Below are 14,538 nucleotides of genomic sequence, written 5' to 3'. Positions count from 1 at the left end.
AACAATTTATTCGTTTTGGTGTCACCTATTGTTTTTAACACCCAACCTTCCGACTGTCCACCTCCACATTTTTTTAATCAGCCTTGCGGGCTGTGTCAAATGTCATTTTTAGTGTATGATGCGGGCCATTGAAAAATGGATGACGGGCCACAAATGGCCCCCGTGTTGTAGTTTGGATACCAATGGAGTAGAGCGATTGTAATACTGTATTGGAAAAGGAGGCAATGCACTGTTACAATGCAATGTTGTAATGTTACATTTGCTTCCAGGAAATGGTGCCGCTCACTTTCTCAGGACTGATGTGCATTTTATGCAGGGCCCAGAACACAAAAGAATGATTTTAACACATGCACATATTGAAAAAAAACCCCACAATATAATAGAAGAGCTCACTACAGGTGACAGGTTTCATAACATGAAAAATATACATAAGTATTTTGTCTTTGTACATTAGCCAAAAACTGCAACTGTTCAGTGAGCAGAATAACGAGATGTTTGGGTTTGATGAAAGAACAGCACTACAATATGAGCACATATACGGTATGGACAAACATTCACAAACAAAATGCTAGAAACAAAAAATAAACAGAAAAAATGATAAGCATGCATAACAATTCCTACTATGGACATCACTGACTCAAAAAAGAGCAGCTATTAAAATAGCAGATTTTTGGAGATACTTAAATTTTACTGTGTACAAGAGTACACTTCATATAAGGAGATTTATTGCTACATTAAATTGGGAACAATAGCATTTCTATACTGCACGTGTGCTGGCTATCAGACCAATGTATACACTGCATATAAAGTATTTTTCCATAGATTTCCAACATTTCATTTACTACTTGATCAATGCAGGATGACGTGGCCAAACATTTGTATCTGGAGGCACTTTTGCAAAAAGACAAAAAAAAAATGTGCATGCACAAAATGAATATGTTGCTTTGTTTGTTGATAAAAGAATTGGATGGTAAGACTTTTAATCACTAAATAAAACCAAATATTACGATGGAAGTCATTTGAAGTTAGGTTGTCAAAGTATTTTAAGAATCCATGACAAACACCAAATAGTCTAGAAATGCTAGTCTAGAAATGACAAAACCTGCATCATTCATAGCGTGCTTGAACCAATCAAGCTCTTCACAACAACACTCCGATCCTCAATTCAAGAACTCCTTGAAAGAAAAAAAAAAGAAAAAAAAAACAGCACATTGGAGCAGGGGAAAGGAACAAATAAATCAGAGCCAGCGCGATTCATTGAGACTAAGTGCATGATGGATGGAGAGGAATCTTATATATTATCCGGTTTCGTCTGTGCTATATACATGTCTTTACAATATCTTCCTGAATGTTGAAGCAGTTCATTGACTTGCAAAGTGTTGTTTTTTTTCTTCTGGGTTTTTTTATGTTCAGTTGGCACTTGCTTGGTGGTTGTCTGTCAGCCGTGGTCACTGTAATGTTCTATTGCAGCTTAGAGGAGCCAGTCATAGTCTTCCTGACAAAATAAAAGGAGGACGAGCCTGGCAAAATGGTGGAAGAGTGCAGGAAACAGTGCCATGTTGAGTTTCAATTGCAAACCTGTGGAAATGCACACAACATAAAACAGACAGCACATGTAAGAGGGCTGTAATATCTGCAACTGCATTTAAATATCACTGTATTGCATATCACTACTTGTCACTGGACCTAAAAACTCTATTATAAAATACCTGAATGTGATACTTACGTAAAAGTATTGCATCGCAACATAAAATAACTTTGGTAGAAGTTAAAGTCAGTCTGTAGAATACTACTTGAGTAAAAGTTTTTAAAAAATTATTTCACATTTGTTGTACTTAAAGGGGGATTTTGCAGTTTTTGGTTGTGTAAAGAAACCACCATGATCGAGGAAGATCAACCAACCAGAGACCGAAGGCGTGACCAACGAGGTGTCCAGCATTTGCCGTGCACATGCGGGGACGCTCATAGCCAGTCACCTGCACAGCCCCACAACTTCGCTCTGACCTGTTACCTGGGTCTTCAGGAGCTTAGCTACAACCTTCCTGGAATATCCACCTCTGGGGGAAAAAAATGCCCAACCCTCGTTTAATAATAACTGGGCATGACTAGCAAACAGAAACAGAGTGAAGGGACCTCAACCAGCTGAGAGGATGTATAGTTAGCAAAATTTCTATTCGATAGGTACGTTTAACATCTCATTTTGATTTTTAACTGATTGTACAGTCCAAAAATAAAACTGAAAAATGTGGTGTTACGGTAATCTATTACGAATAAGTCATGTTCCCACTATTGAAGCCGCTGCTAACATTAACTTGTTTACAGTGCTAAATCTATCTTAGTATTGTTAGCCCTACTATTTTGTTGAAGATTGTTCGATGTGACCATTTATCACAATTACGCACTTTCATAATTTCGGTCCATAAGGAATGACCATGTTTGAGAATTATGCTCATGCACGTCAGCGAGGGGTGTGACTTTGGTCAGACTTGAGAAGAAGGGGTTCATGTTACAATCAAATCTAGCTAGCAGTTTTAAAACTGCAAACTCGACCTTATATATATATATACATAAATTGTATTTGTATATATTTCATTTACTTCAGTGGTGCACAGTACTTAAAGATCGCTATTTAGGCAAATGATCCAAGATAGCCTGGCCATCACGCTACACTGGTGTCTGCTGGCCTCAAGCCGGAAGGGGAAAAAGAGAGACACAGACACACTCATACGGACACACTTTGGTGCACCTGTAGATATCCTGATATGACTCTAATTTTCATGAACAAAATATTCGGCACTTCAAAGTGAAATACAGTGAACCCCTGTGGACCTTGCCAGTCAATAGCTAAACTATGCCAATAATTGATGTCCCCGCTAGGATTACACTGTAGTTATTACCAATTGATGCTACTACTTTTGTCTAAATGACACTCCTCAACTAATTTCAAGAGTTTCTTGGAACCAAGCTGCCACCAGAAAAAAAGCTAAAGTGATATCGCTTTGACGGACTTAGCGCAAAAACAGCGAATAGGCAAGCTTTTCAGCAAAAGATGGAGGATAGGTTTCCCAAAACAAATCTGCAAATAGAAAAATTTGCGAATAGCAAATCATGACTGACTATGCGGGGATTCACTATGGTGTCTTGACGTTCTTGTACATACTGAGCGTGTGTACTGTACATGTATTACGTCAAAAAGGTAAGGATTACAAAACTATTTCATTCATTTCCCGAAAACTTTGTGGAGGGGCACTGCATGGTCCAGTTAACGGACAATTAGAATACATTCAAAAATTCCTCTGCATTTCTTGAAGACGCCAACTGAAGCTATCAGCAAGAAGCCTTCACAAAGAACAATGGCTGGAAAAAAAGTGCTCTGAAGAGGTTCCAGCTTGCCAAAGAACACATCCCCTGGCCGAAAGAGGAATGGCGCAACATTATGAAGATTATTGAAAGCAAGATTGTTCTGCTTTTGTTTAGGGGCTACAGTTTGTCAGACTACACCCACAAACACCGAATTCAAGCCACAGTACACTGTTGAAAAAAAAAAAGTGAAGCATAGTGGTACAATCATCAGAACATGTGTCTGTTTCTCAGATTTCGGTGTTGGCCCAGTTTATGCCATTATGAGCATCACGGATCAGTTAGAATACATCAGAATGCTTGAACAGTTTATGTTGCTTTATTCCAAAAAGTAAACGAGAAAATGAGCCCAAACACACCAGTAAGCAAGCAGTATCTTGATTCCAGACTAACGAGATTAAAACATGGAGTGGTCAGCCAAACCCCATCCCCCTATCTTAAACCAACAGAGAAACAATTGGGTTGACTTCAAAGGTGTCGTTGTCTAGGCAAAACCAAGACATGCAGAGGAATTCCATAATGTCGTCTAATTGCCCCGGGATGGAATACTCGTTCACAGGTGCCAGATGTTGGTTGACTCAATAAAGATGCAATAAAGATGTGAAGCAGGTTTCAGAAACATTGGTATGTGGGTATGACAAAACAAAAATTCAGGTCAGTTTGTACTGTAAGCGCTTGAGAGTTTAAAGGAAAATGCTGTCACTGCTTTTTTTTTTTTTTAACCTTTCTCTACACTAGGTAAAGTCATACATTTTTGATCATGTTTAGATTTGGAATACAATACAGTGTTAATTAATTAAGTCATTAATTTGCATGTAAATAACAGACATTATAAGGATTTTGAGCATTGCTGTACTCCTGTTTTAAACACACTGCTATTATTCAGAACACAACTGCAGGTGATTTGCTTTTTTATACGGACAAGAAGTACAGTATGAAAAATTCTATTCTAATCCAAATAAGGTTTATTTGGGAGCTGTCAGTGACCTCAATGAGATCTCTCCATTCTAGTTCAGTGTGAACGCTTCAATTCAGAGTGAGAATGAACATGGTGATTAAAAGCAAATTTGGAGTGTCCAACTGTTCTTTTTCTTCAAGACCTCAAAGCTTTAATAAAAAATTACATTAACAGAAAATAATTTACTTTCAAATGTGGACATTTTTTTAATCACCAGTGTCCTAAGAAAGGGTTAGTTAGAATCCAGCATACTTGCCCTGAAAACATGAATCTAGATCCTTGCTAAATATCACTCAAACGCAGTCTCTTGGCTTTTCCGTACACAGCGTGCAACTTTTCTTTTAAAGGCTCCATGCCTGTCCTCCCGCCACTCTTTCTACAGAGGAGAAAAAAGGGGGGAAAATGTTTAGTTTGAAAGCAGGTTTTTTTCCCTTTCACAACTTCTTGTATTTTTAACAAGCAAACTTACTGCTGCATCTACGTTAGCTGGCGAGTCACCATTTGGGTCTGCCAGCATGGAGATAACACTAATCATAATAGTTTCAACTGTATGGATGGGAAGCCAGCGTTCTTCTGGTTTTTCATAACCATACTTGTCCTCCCCAGGTTCGTGTAAAATAGAAATACATACATCTCCATTCTTGTCAACTACAACAAAAAACAAAGAATACAGTTCATTCCATGACAATACAATCTTCAAAACAATGCACAGATAGTCAATGTCTGTATAACAACTTACATGCAGTGTATTGCCCACGTGATATCGAAAAGGTTGCGTGTCTTTTCTGAATCATAATAATGATTCATTAAAAAGATAGAAAATAATTTTCAGAATTCCTAACTAGTTTTGATTGTTATCTTACATTCAAATGTCTTGAGGTGTTGAATTTTGGGTTTTCCTATTCACAGGGGGATGGGGACTGGACCAACCGCAAATGGAAAAAATTTAATTGACGTCCACTGAAATACATTGGGGGGCCTGGGTTGATGTTTTCTGCGATATTCAAATTTATTGATATGCACCTATAATGGATGGAGAAAGTGAACACAAATACTGAGATACTTTCTCTGATTAAAAAAAAAAAGTCACGATAAAAAAATGAAAAAAGGAACAAATCAATTAAGGGACACTACCAACTATGAGTTGAAAACAATAGCTCTCACCATCATGCTTTTGTGCTTGGCTGAGGTAAGGATAGTTGGTATTTATGCTATGCATGGGATTTTTATACAACAATGTAGTGGTGGGGGATATGGCAAAAATATATCACGATTTAAAAAAAATAAAATCACGATCATGATTTTATCATGATTCTTTTTTACATAGATTTTTGGGGCTAATTTGCACATTTTTGACCATTTTCCTCATGTTAAACATATAAAACATTTAAAATGTATATAAAACTCTAAAGGAAAAAAAATGACATTTTAAGCTCTCTGAACAGGTTTTAATTTGAATAGTGACATTTTTTTTAATAAAAATGTGCAATGAATGTAAACATAAAAGATAACATAACGTAAACATAAAAACACCTGCTCGTAACGCAGGTCTAGTACTTTGAAGAGTCTTTTAAACCCCTCGTTTTCCACTGTTTTAATGAGAATCATGTCTTCAGCAAGGTAATAAGTCACTTCTTTACACCGCTTGCTTGCTTTTTCATATGGAGTGCCCTTGTTAAATGACTGTGTTACCGTGGGTTGTGTTAGCTTGGAGCTAGCGGCTGCCTCTGGCTACCATGTGTCTGATCTGCGTTTGATTTGGCTGTCGGTGTAGTTTTTTGGGTGCCATCTCTGTCCCCGCAAGTGATTAAACAGGTTTGTCGTGTTGCCATCTGACGTCCGACCCGAGTCTCTGCAAACTTTGCAAATAACTGGTTTGCGCTTTCTGCTCCGAGTAAAAGCAAAACCAAATAGACAATGGATGTGGAGTTTCTTTTCGGGAGCAACTTTGCTTCGTGGTGACTTTCCACTATATTTCCCCGCTATACAAACAAACAGGGAGGCGGGGAGTGTCACGTACTGTGCACTGTGCGTGCTGTGATTGGTTGGTCGGGTATGCGTCAGCGGCTTTGAGCCGCCATAGAGCTAAACTGTATAGAATGTGCCCTGTAGACGATCAAATGATCTATCGGCTTTAAGAGATCATCAACATGTTAAACCCCTTAACGATCTAATATCGTCGTACCGCCCACCCCTACAACAATGTACTGTAATTATGACTTATCTACTGCGTTAGCATCAAAGGTGGATAGTAATGAGCTATGTCAATGTAATCGCTGCCTAATGTGCACATGGAACTGTTTCAGTTTCAGTGTAAACAAAGACAATTCATTTCAGATCATTTCTTATGTCTGTATTTGCTTTATGTTTTTTTTTTTTTAAATAGATTTAATTCATTATTGTTGTCATTGACGTGATATTGTTGGGCAATATCTGAAGTGGTGTTGGGCGATATGGCAAAAATATCATACTACGATTTTAAAAAAATAAAATCACGATCATGATTTTATCATTCTTTTTTTTTTTTTACTAATTTGCACATTTTTGACCATTTTCCTCATGTTAAATATATAAAACATTTAAAATGTATATAAAACCCTAAAAGAAAAAAAACAACATTTTAAGCCAGCTAAGCTTTCTGAACAGGTTTTAATTTGAATAGTGCCAATTTTTATCAAAATGTGCAGTGAATGTAAACATAAAAACACCTGCTCGTAACGCGGGTCTAGTACTTTGAAGAGTCTTTTAAATCCCTCGTTTTCCACTGTTTTAATGGGAATCATGTCTTCAGGTAGGTAATAAGTCACTGCCTCAGTTACTTCTTTACACCGCTTGCTTGTTTTTTCATATGGAGTGCCCTTGTTAAATGACTGTGTTACCATGGGTTGTGTTAGCTTGGAGCTAGTGGCTGCCTCTGGCTACCATGTGTCTGATCTCCGTTTGCTTTGGCTGTCGGCGTAGTTTTTTGGGTGCTGTCTCTGCCCCCGCAAATGATTAAACAGGTTTGTCGTGTTGCCATCTGACGTCCGAACCGGGTCTCTGCAAACTTTGCAAACAACTGGTTTGCGCTTTCTCCTCCGAGGAAAAGCCAAACCAAATCGACACTGTGGATGTGGAGTTTCTTTTCGGGACCAACTCTGCTTCGTGGTGACTTTCCGCTATAGCTTCCCGCTACACAAACAAACGGGGCAGTGTGCATGCTATGATTGGTTGGTCGGGTATAGGCCCTGATAGACCAAAAAGACGCTAGCCAACAGTGACAGACGCTTACCCCTTACTGTGGCGTCCGGCCGGCTGTCGGCACGTCACGCTGGAGGAATACACCGCAACGACAGACAGCGACGCTGACCATTAAAGTACCTTCTGCGCATGCATAAGATGTAATACCCTTCCGTCCATCGGCGGCGGTAGTCACCATTTTTCATGGTTAGAAAACTCCGGAAAGCTGTTGGCCGGGGGCGGATTATAAAAATGTAAACAATGCATTCAGCTCTATTCTTCGCTCACGATCAACTCCCACGTGAAGTAAACATTACGTTCTTGACACGGTATTGTGAAATACTTACATTGTCCACCCTCGCTCTTGTACTTGTAAGACGATTAAGGCAGCGGAGGCGTGCTCACTGTTTTTCCGCATTCGTCATTTCCCGTTGGTGCTCCGCGCGCTGATTTGCTAGCTAACAGCCAATCAGAGTGACCAAACGTCACGACTGGCGACGCCGATTCAACATACATAAACGCACCCCAGACGCTTAGAGACGGGTTACGACACTACATACAGCTAAACTGTATAGAATGTGCAATCTAGACGATCAGACGATCCTTCGGCTTTTTGAGATCGTCAACATGTTAAAGTCCTTAACGATGTAATATCGTCATATCACCCATCCCTAATCTGAAGTTTTATATTTCATTCCTATTTTATTTTTTTTGACTATTTGACAATTATGCTGAGATGAAAAAAACAAATCAGAAGAAACTCGCCAACTACAATGTTTTTTTTTTTCAACTGAATACTTAGAAACAATATTCAGTTCATAAACGAAGGACTCCCTATATAAGATCCAAATGTGTCAGACTGTAAAGACATCTCTTATCACAGCCCTATTTAGATGAGCCCACATGTTTGCAACTGGCTTTAGGTCTGGGTTCTGGCTGGGCCACTACATATATAACCTGGAAGTGTTCATAAGTCCCACCACCTCCACTCACGATTCAAGTCCAAAGCATAATGCTGGCACCACAGTGATCCACTTAGAGTATGTTGTTTTGGAATGGTTCGGACAGAGCCCAGAACTAAAGCCAAATGAAAATGTGTGAGGTGACACGACTGTATGATGTAATTAAAGTTAAAGATGATTCAACAACATATTACTTTTATGGTGTTTAGCTTTTTGTACTTTTTTGTAACAGATATTAGTACTTTAAAAAAAAAGGTTTGAAATAATTCATTATATGTTGTACATCACAAAAACCTGTTACATTATTTTATCAAGGGTACTATGTTCATTTTCTGTGCCCACTGCAAGACTTCACATACTGTGAGCGAATATTCCCTCCTTCATCAAAATCTTGCATATTTTCATGGTAAACCACTAAGAAAGTCTTGTTAATCTTGTACAATTTTGTGCTTGATGTCCGGTATTTTTGCAAAAACATCTCCTGGCTGTACCTACCATTAGGGTGCCAAATATCTGTGATAAATTTCATTTTAGGTGGCCTGAGAGGGTAGTCTTTGGGAAATGTCAGATGAGCTTTAAACACACCACCTTCACTGTGAACATTAAAAAAGGCCAAAAAGAAATATTACTTGTCAATGTCAATACAATCACATTTCAAAACATTTCAAACCTATAAGTGACAAGAGTTAGGTAAGACGTAGGAATGTAACACTGAATTATGCAAGATAGAATAGGTGATGACTTACTAAAGCGTGTCTGGTGGCCCAATGATGAGAACTTCCCATCTGTACAGATCATTATCCTCAATCAGGCCAGCTGAGAATCCTTCTACAGGGTTTTTATTCAGCTCTGGAGACAAAAACAAATGGTAAGTTAGGTAACTCACACCAACTTATCTCTTGTGCTGCCTTGGCGGAACAAAACAATCCTGTATGCGGAATTTTGTTACTTGGTGGTCGCATTAAGCTCAGGATTAGCATATTGCAGTAAACACACATGCCACGTAATTGTCTGGGGCGTACTAACTGTATGATGCTGCAATATCATTGCTGCACAGTAATAAAGGATGATGCTAGTTGATTTACAAAACTCATCAAAGCTTTACGAAATTGTTAAGAAAGAAAATATCTTGGGAAATGCAAAAAATGAATCAATTTGAAAGAAGGAAATACATCTTGTTTAAAGCTTCTTTCACACAGATATTCTGCAAAGTTGCAGCATTGGATCCATAACAGGTTATGTCGTTAACATCGGCTCTGTAACAACTCTGCTACGACCTTCAAAAGCAGAATAGCAGTATGATGAACCAATGAACTCGTTTCTGCAGCGGTGTAAGAATACGTCACAAACGTACGATCTGTTACCACCGTACTTAGTTTTTCATTGTCCAGGAAGTGTTTGTCATGAAACATGCTTATCGCAATGATCGCTTTAGTACTGCCTATGGCGCATTGCGGCTAACTAAAAGGTTGGGTTATGCCACTGCGTTAATACAATACAATTTTATTTGAATAGCGCATTTCACAACAGGTATAGCTGTAACAAAACACTTCACGAATGGTGTATTAAATGCACCAAAACAGTTTAAGACATTGAGAGGACTCAACTTAAAGCTCACCAGGCTGTGACTGTCAAAAACCTGAGATTTCTGCACAGTAAAATTCCAGTCTATGTTTCACTTATGGTGTAATTGATCAGACACAAGTCACATTCATTCACAGACATCTTTTTGTAAGAGGAAACTTGGTATCAATTTTGTCCTGTGGTCCTAAATTAGTAATGGTAAAAATGCAGTGTCAAATTTCTTCTTGGGGGTAAATGCACTAGTGGCGTCCATACATCATTACTCACCCAGAACCCACTAAGAACTACTAAACGAATGGCCCAAAAGGTGTCACAGTTAAAAAATAAGAATAAAAAAAAACAAAAAACTTTTTTACACAATGCAACTGTCAATTTGCATGTATTGAGGTTAACCCCAATTTGCTTTTCGGGTTAAAGGTTGGGAAGATAACCAAAATTAGTTTGCGAAACTGCAGCAATGTTGTCAGTCTATTGATTTTGCATTTCAAGAAAAAAATGGTCAAATTCTGCAGAATGACTGGGTGTTATAATAAGACATTGCTATAGGGGAACCGGTAATCTAAAAGCGCATGTCTGATAAGGTATATGTAAAGAGCAAAATGCTAATGCAGATTACAGTTAGCCCCACGCAAAACGGTCATTGAAGACTGAATTTTAACTATGAGGAAAATAATTCTGGATTACCTCTCACACTCACTTTTGAAATGCCCTTATAAACAGTAGAAAGGGTGTAATAAAAAAACGATTTCAACCGGGAAATCAATTTTGATTTAAAATATGTGAATGCATCGAATCGAGTCATTCCACTTTAACAGAGCTGGGCAGCGACCCTCCATTCCCAGTATTAGTGTCAGTAGTTTCCTGACACGAGGTCGAGTAAGGAAACAATAAAAAATAAAAGGGTGTGGTGTACTTTGCGGTCCCACAGATGCAATGACCTGTCCCATATACGCTGTGTGTACACGTGTGTGTGTGTGTGTGTCAGTTGTTTTTGTTTGATATTTTTTCTTTGTTTGGCGGCGTGTCTGCTCGTGCGGCACCTGCGTGTGACGCAAAGATTCTGTAATTGACGCCGATTGGCTGTCGCCGGCGATGGACGGGCCGGGACCACTTGGGTCGATTGAATATGCAGGACGAAAACCGGGGACGGAGGGTCGCTGCCGAGCTCTGCACTTTAAAATAACTATGGAATTGTCTTTTATTTTTGAGATATGCCACATCTACAGTACTGACAAGTTCATTCAAATGTACTGTATGTAAAATGATGTGAAACTTATCGTATCATACCCTCTTGAATTGAGCCATACCATTTCCTTGAATCATATCGCCACCATTGCATATTGAGATACATATTGAATCGTCTTTTATTGGAGGGATGCACATCCCCAGAAACTCGTCAAATGTTATTCCACACACTACTGAAATCCTTTAACACATCACACTGAAAGTCTCTCGCTGCATCATTTTTTGCGAGTCAAGTGCATCGTATATTTTTATTGTACGGTACAGTTTCTCAACTGAATGACTATGGTAAAGTAAAGATCGTGAGCTAATTGAGGATAGCCTAACATCACTAGTTAGACTTAATTGTAACTCATAACAGGTATATAAGGCAGATAGAGGCACATGGAAACAGCCTCTGGTGCTTTTACAATCGCTTTATTAAATTAACATTAGCAAATTATAGTAAACAAAGCACATTCTTAGCACAAGCGTCAGTAGTCTTAACTGACACCATCACTAAACCACAGAAACTATAGCCAGGAAATAGCACAATAACGACCATCGAACTGCCTTTTAAAGGCACACACACACACATTCAATCATAGCTACTTGGTAATAATATATAGAAATAATGAATACTACAATGAATAAACAGACAGCTGTGGCTGAGATCATTGGCTGCCGCGATGCGGACCCTGGTTCAAGACCATCCACCCAAACCAACGTCCCCCAGGCACATGACTGTGGTGTCCATGAGTAAGACACCGATGCCCCAAACTGCTCGCCGGGCACTCAAGTACAGTCTGTGTCCACAACTGTGTTGTGTCAAATTTAGTGTGTGTGCATATAACAAAGATGATTCTTCATATAATAAGTACTTAGCTGCTACTTGGCAGGTTTCATCTATTGCGGGGTTGGCCTGGAACGTAACCGACGTGATAAACGAGGGAAAACTGTGTTGAGTGTTTCAATAGTGCATGAGAACGTTTCAGTAGTGAGTGAGTGTTTCAGTAGTGTTCGTGACAGTGTACTGTAAGTATTGTGACTCGGAGCGTTTCACTGGTAGCATAACATAAGAGAATTTGACCATTGTGTGTATCCTGAATTTTGTTCCTGACGGCCCCTCATATCTGACAACTAATAAAAGTCCAACTTATCTGTGTGCACTAAGATAGCGTTGTCTCTGACTCTTCTCCTCTACGTACAGGAGGCTATTGTTTAAAAACAATACGGTGTCTGTCAACAACACCGACAATCTTGCCGCAGTGGATTCTATTCGTAATGGGACATTCGCGTTTGTGTGGAACATTCCTGCAAACAGTTTGCGCCCGTACCATCGCTTGAGTCCCAGCTAAAATGTTCATTAGCAAGGCAGGCAGTATCAGCTAACGCCAAATGTTTCATTACCTGCGAGCTGTCTCCTGAGTAACAGCGCTGATTGAGGCTCTGTCATAGTTTACCCAATGTGATGGACCTATTGTGAACAGTAATATGCCGAGGTAACAGCGTTATATTAACGTTTACTGCACAGTGCGCCGTCTCCTCTTATTTTCCGTTTAGCATTCTCGACATCGCTTCTTCTTCTTCGTCGCCCTTTGCTGCAGTTCTCTCTCGGCTCAGGACTGCTACCGCTTCTTCTTCTTTGGTTACCTAGGATCTGGTGTCCTCATAGGTACGTTGCTGCCATCTTTTGAAAAATGCTTGCACTTCAAACACTGCACTGGACAGTCATTTTGGACGAGCGTCTAATCTACTGCAGCTTGCTCTACCTCTTGACATTAAGTGTTTTATTTGAATAGGTGTGAATCTTTACCGTTGAGGTCCGAAACTGGACGTGTAAAGCACCCCTATCATTTATGATGCAATGAGAAGAATATTTGGACACTTGGTAACACAATATTCACAGTAAACACTAGATGGCAACAACCGACGTGGACACAATCCACAATCCACCAAAATGTGTTTTTCCTGGATTTTTATCAATTTCTCTTTGATACACAAGAACAACTCGCAGCCTTTTGATTGAATTGAGTTTTACTTGATGTATATTTTTTATTTTAACATTAAATTATTCCGAAATTTCTTATTTATTGTACACTTTATCCTCAAACTTCTGTAGCTGTGGTGAAAACTAAGACACTGCCAAAAAATTGCATACGCCTCTTTTGTCATACAATCGTCAAGGTTTTTATTTTGAAAAGCTGAATAACCACGTGACCTTGCTGATGGGTCAGCTTTTGGATCAATGGTCACTGTCAAAATGAAGGCCAACAATAAAATCATTTTTATGCTACAAAAACATAGTTGTTTATGTCTCAATGTTTACTCCAAAGAAAGAAAGAAAGAAAAGGTACCATTATATGTAGCAGTACTGATTTAACTCCTGTACTTAAGTGGCTACTTAAGAACAAAAGTTAAGTCAAATGAATTCTTACGGGCAATTATATACAATTCCCATTTTGATAACTTGATACAACAAAGTAAACTTCGCTGTCCACATTTTTTAAAGCCTCATTTAAGCATCTGTTCTGGACTTCTAATTTTAAAAATCATGTTAGTATTCTTCATCGTAGTAATTTTTGATTGGGTGTTATGTCACACTGACATAAAAATTGCACATTAATGCTCAGAACTTCAGCAGTAGGCCCCAGCAATTACACACACAAATTTTGAAATAACGTGCCGGTTCAACAGCGGAGCGGCACTGTTTTTGTCTCAGTTTAGCTTACGATTCATGCCACGAATATATGTTTTTATAGTGAGACTACCTCACTTCAAAACATTGTGTGGTGTTTTACTGACATCTAGAAGACATAACACATTCATCACCTGACAGCCACATGTTATAGGAGATGTGTTTGCTTAAAGCTCGTAGTCATGACATATTATTGATTGTTTACATTGATCTGCAGCATTTTGACCTGCAAAAAGCTGCATGGCCTTAAAACTTTTCACGGTAAATGAATATGAAATGTACTTGTGTTCTTCTGTGGATGTGAGAAACTGAGGAACAGAGACAAAAGTTTTGCAGATGAACAAACCCCCAGACAAAGCAACATAAGGTTTTGGTTAACAATTTCAATCCCTTTCTTCTATTGTTTCTCAAGAAAGAAGTGGGAGGAAATGAACGTGATAGATATATTGTTTACAGCATTGCAAGACAGTGAAGAACAGTGCAAAAAAGCATTTGGCCATCCCCAAAATGGGCTGTCCCTCACTTACTAACTACAT

The 14,538-nt window shown here is 38.8% G+C and overlaps 1 protein-coding gene across 1 annotated transcript; it reads right to left on the bottom strand.

The window, feature by feature from the left end:
* Positions 1-183: 183 nt before the first annotated feature.
* ube2g1a (ubiquitin-conjugating enzyme E2G 1a (UBC7 homolog, yeast)) lies at positions 184-12,961 on the bottom strand. The gene is made up of 6 exons (XM_086013491.1): positions 12,715-12,961; positions 9,246-9,348; positions 8,995-9,092; positions 4,788-4,966; positions 4,575-4,694; positions 184-1,578 (listed from the first exon to the last, which is right to left on the bottom strand). The coding sequence occupies exons 1-5, from the start codon at positions 12,758-12,760 to the stop codon at positions 4,608-4,610; spliced, it is 513 nt and encodes a 170-aa protein (XP_085869617.1). The 5' UTR covers positions 12,761-12,961; the 3' UTR covers positions 184-1,578; positions 4,575-4,607.
* Between the last annotated feature and the right edge of the window lie 1,577 nt (positions 12,962-14,538).

The sequence above is a fragment of the Filicampus tigris genome, chromosome 17, assembly GCF_054856515.1.
Source record: "Filicampus tigris isolate MCC_2025a chromosome 17, RoL_Ftig_1.0, whole genome shotgun sequence".
Lineage (NCBI taxonomy): Eukaryota > Metazoa > Chordata > Actinopteri > Syngnathiformes > Syngnathidae > Filicampus > Filicampus tigris.
Note: the sequence above shows the minus strand (reverse complement) of the source record. Positions and strands in the feature narration are given on the sequence as shown.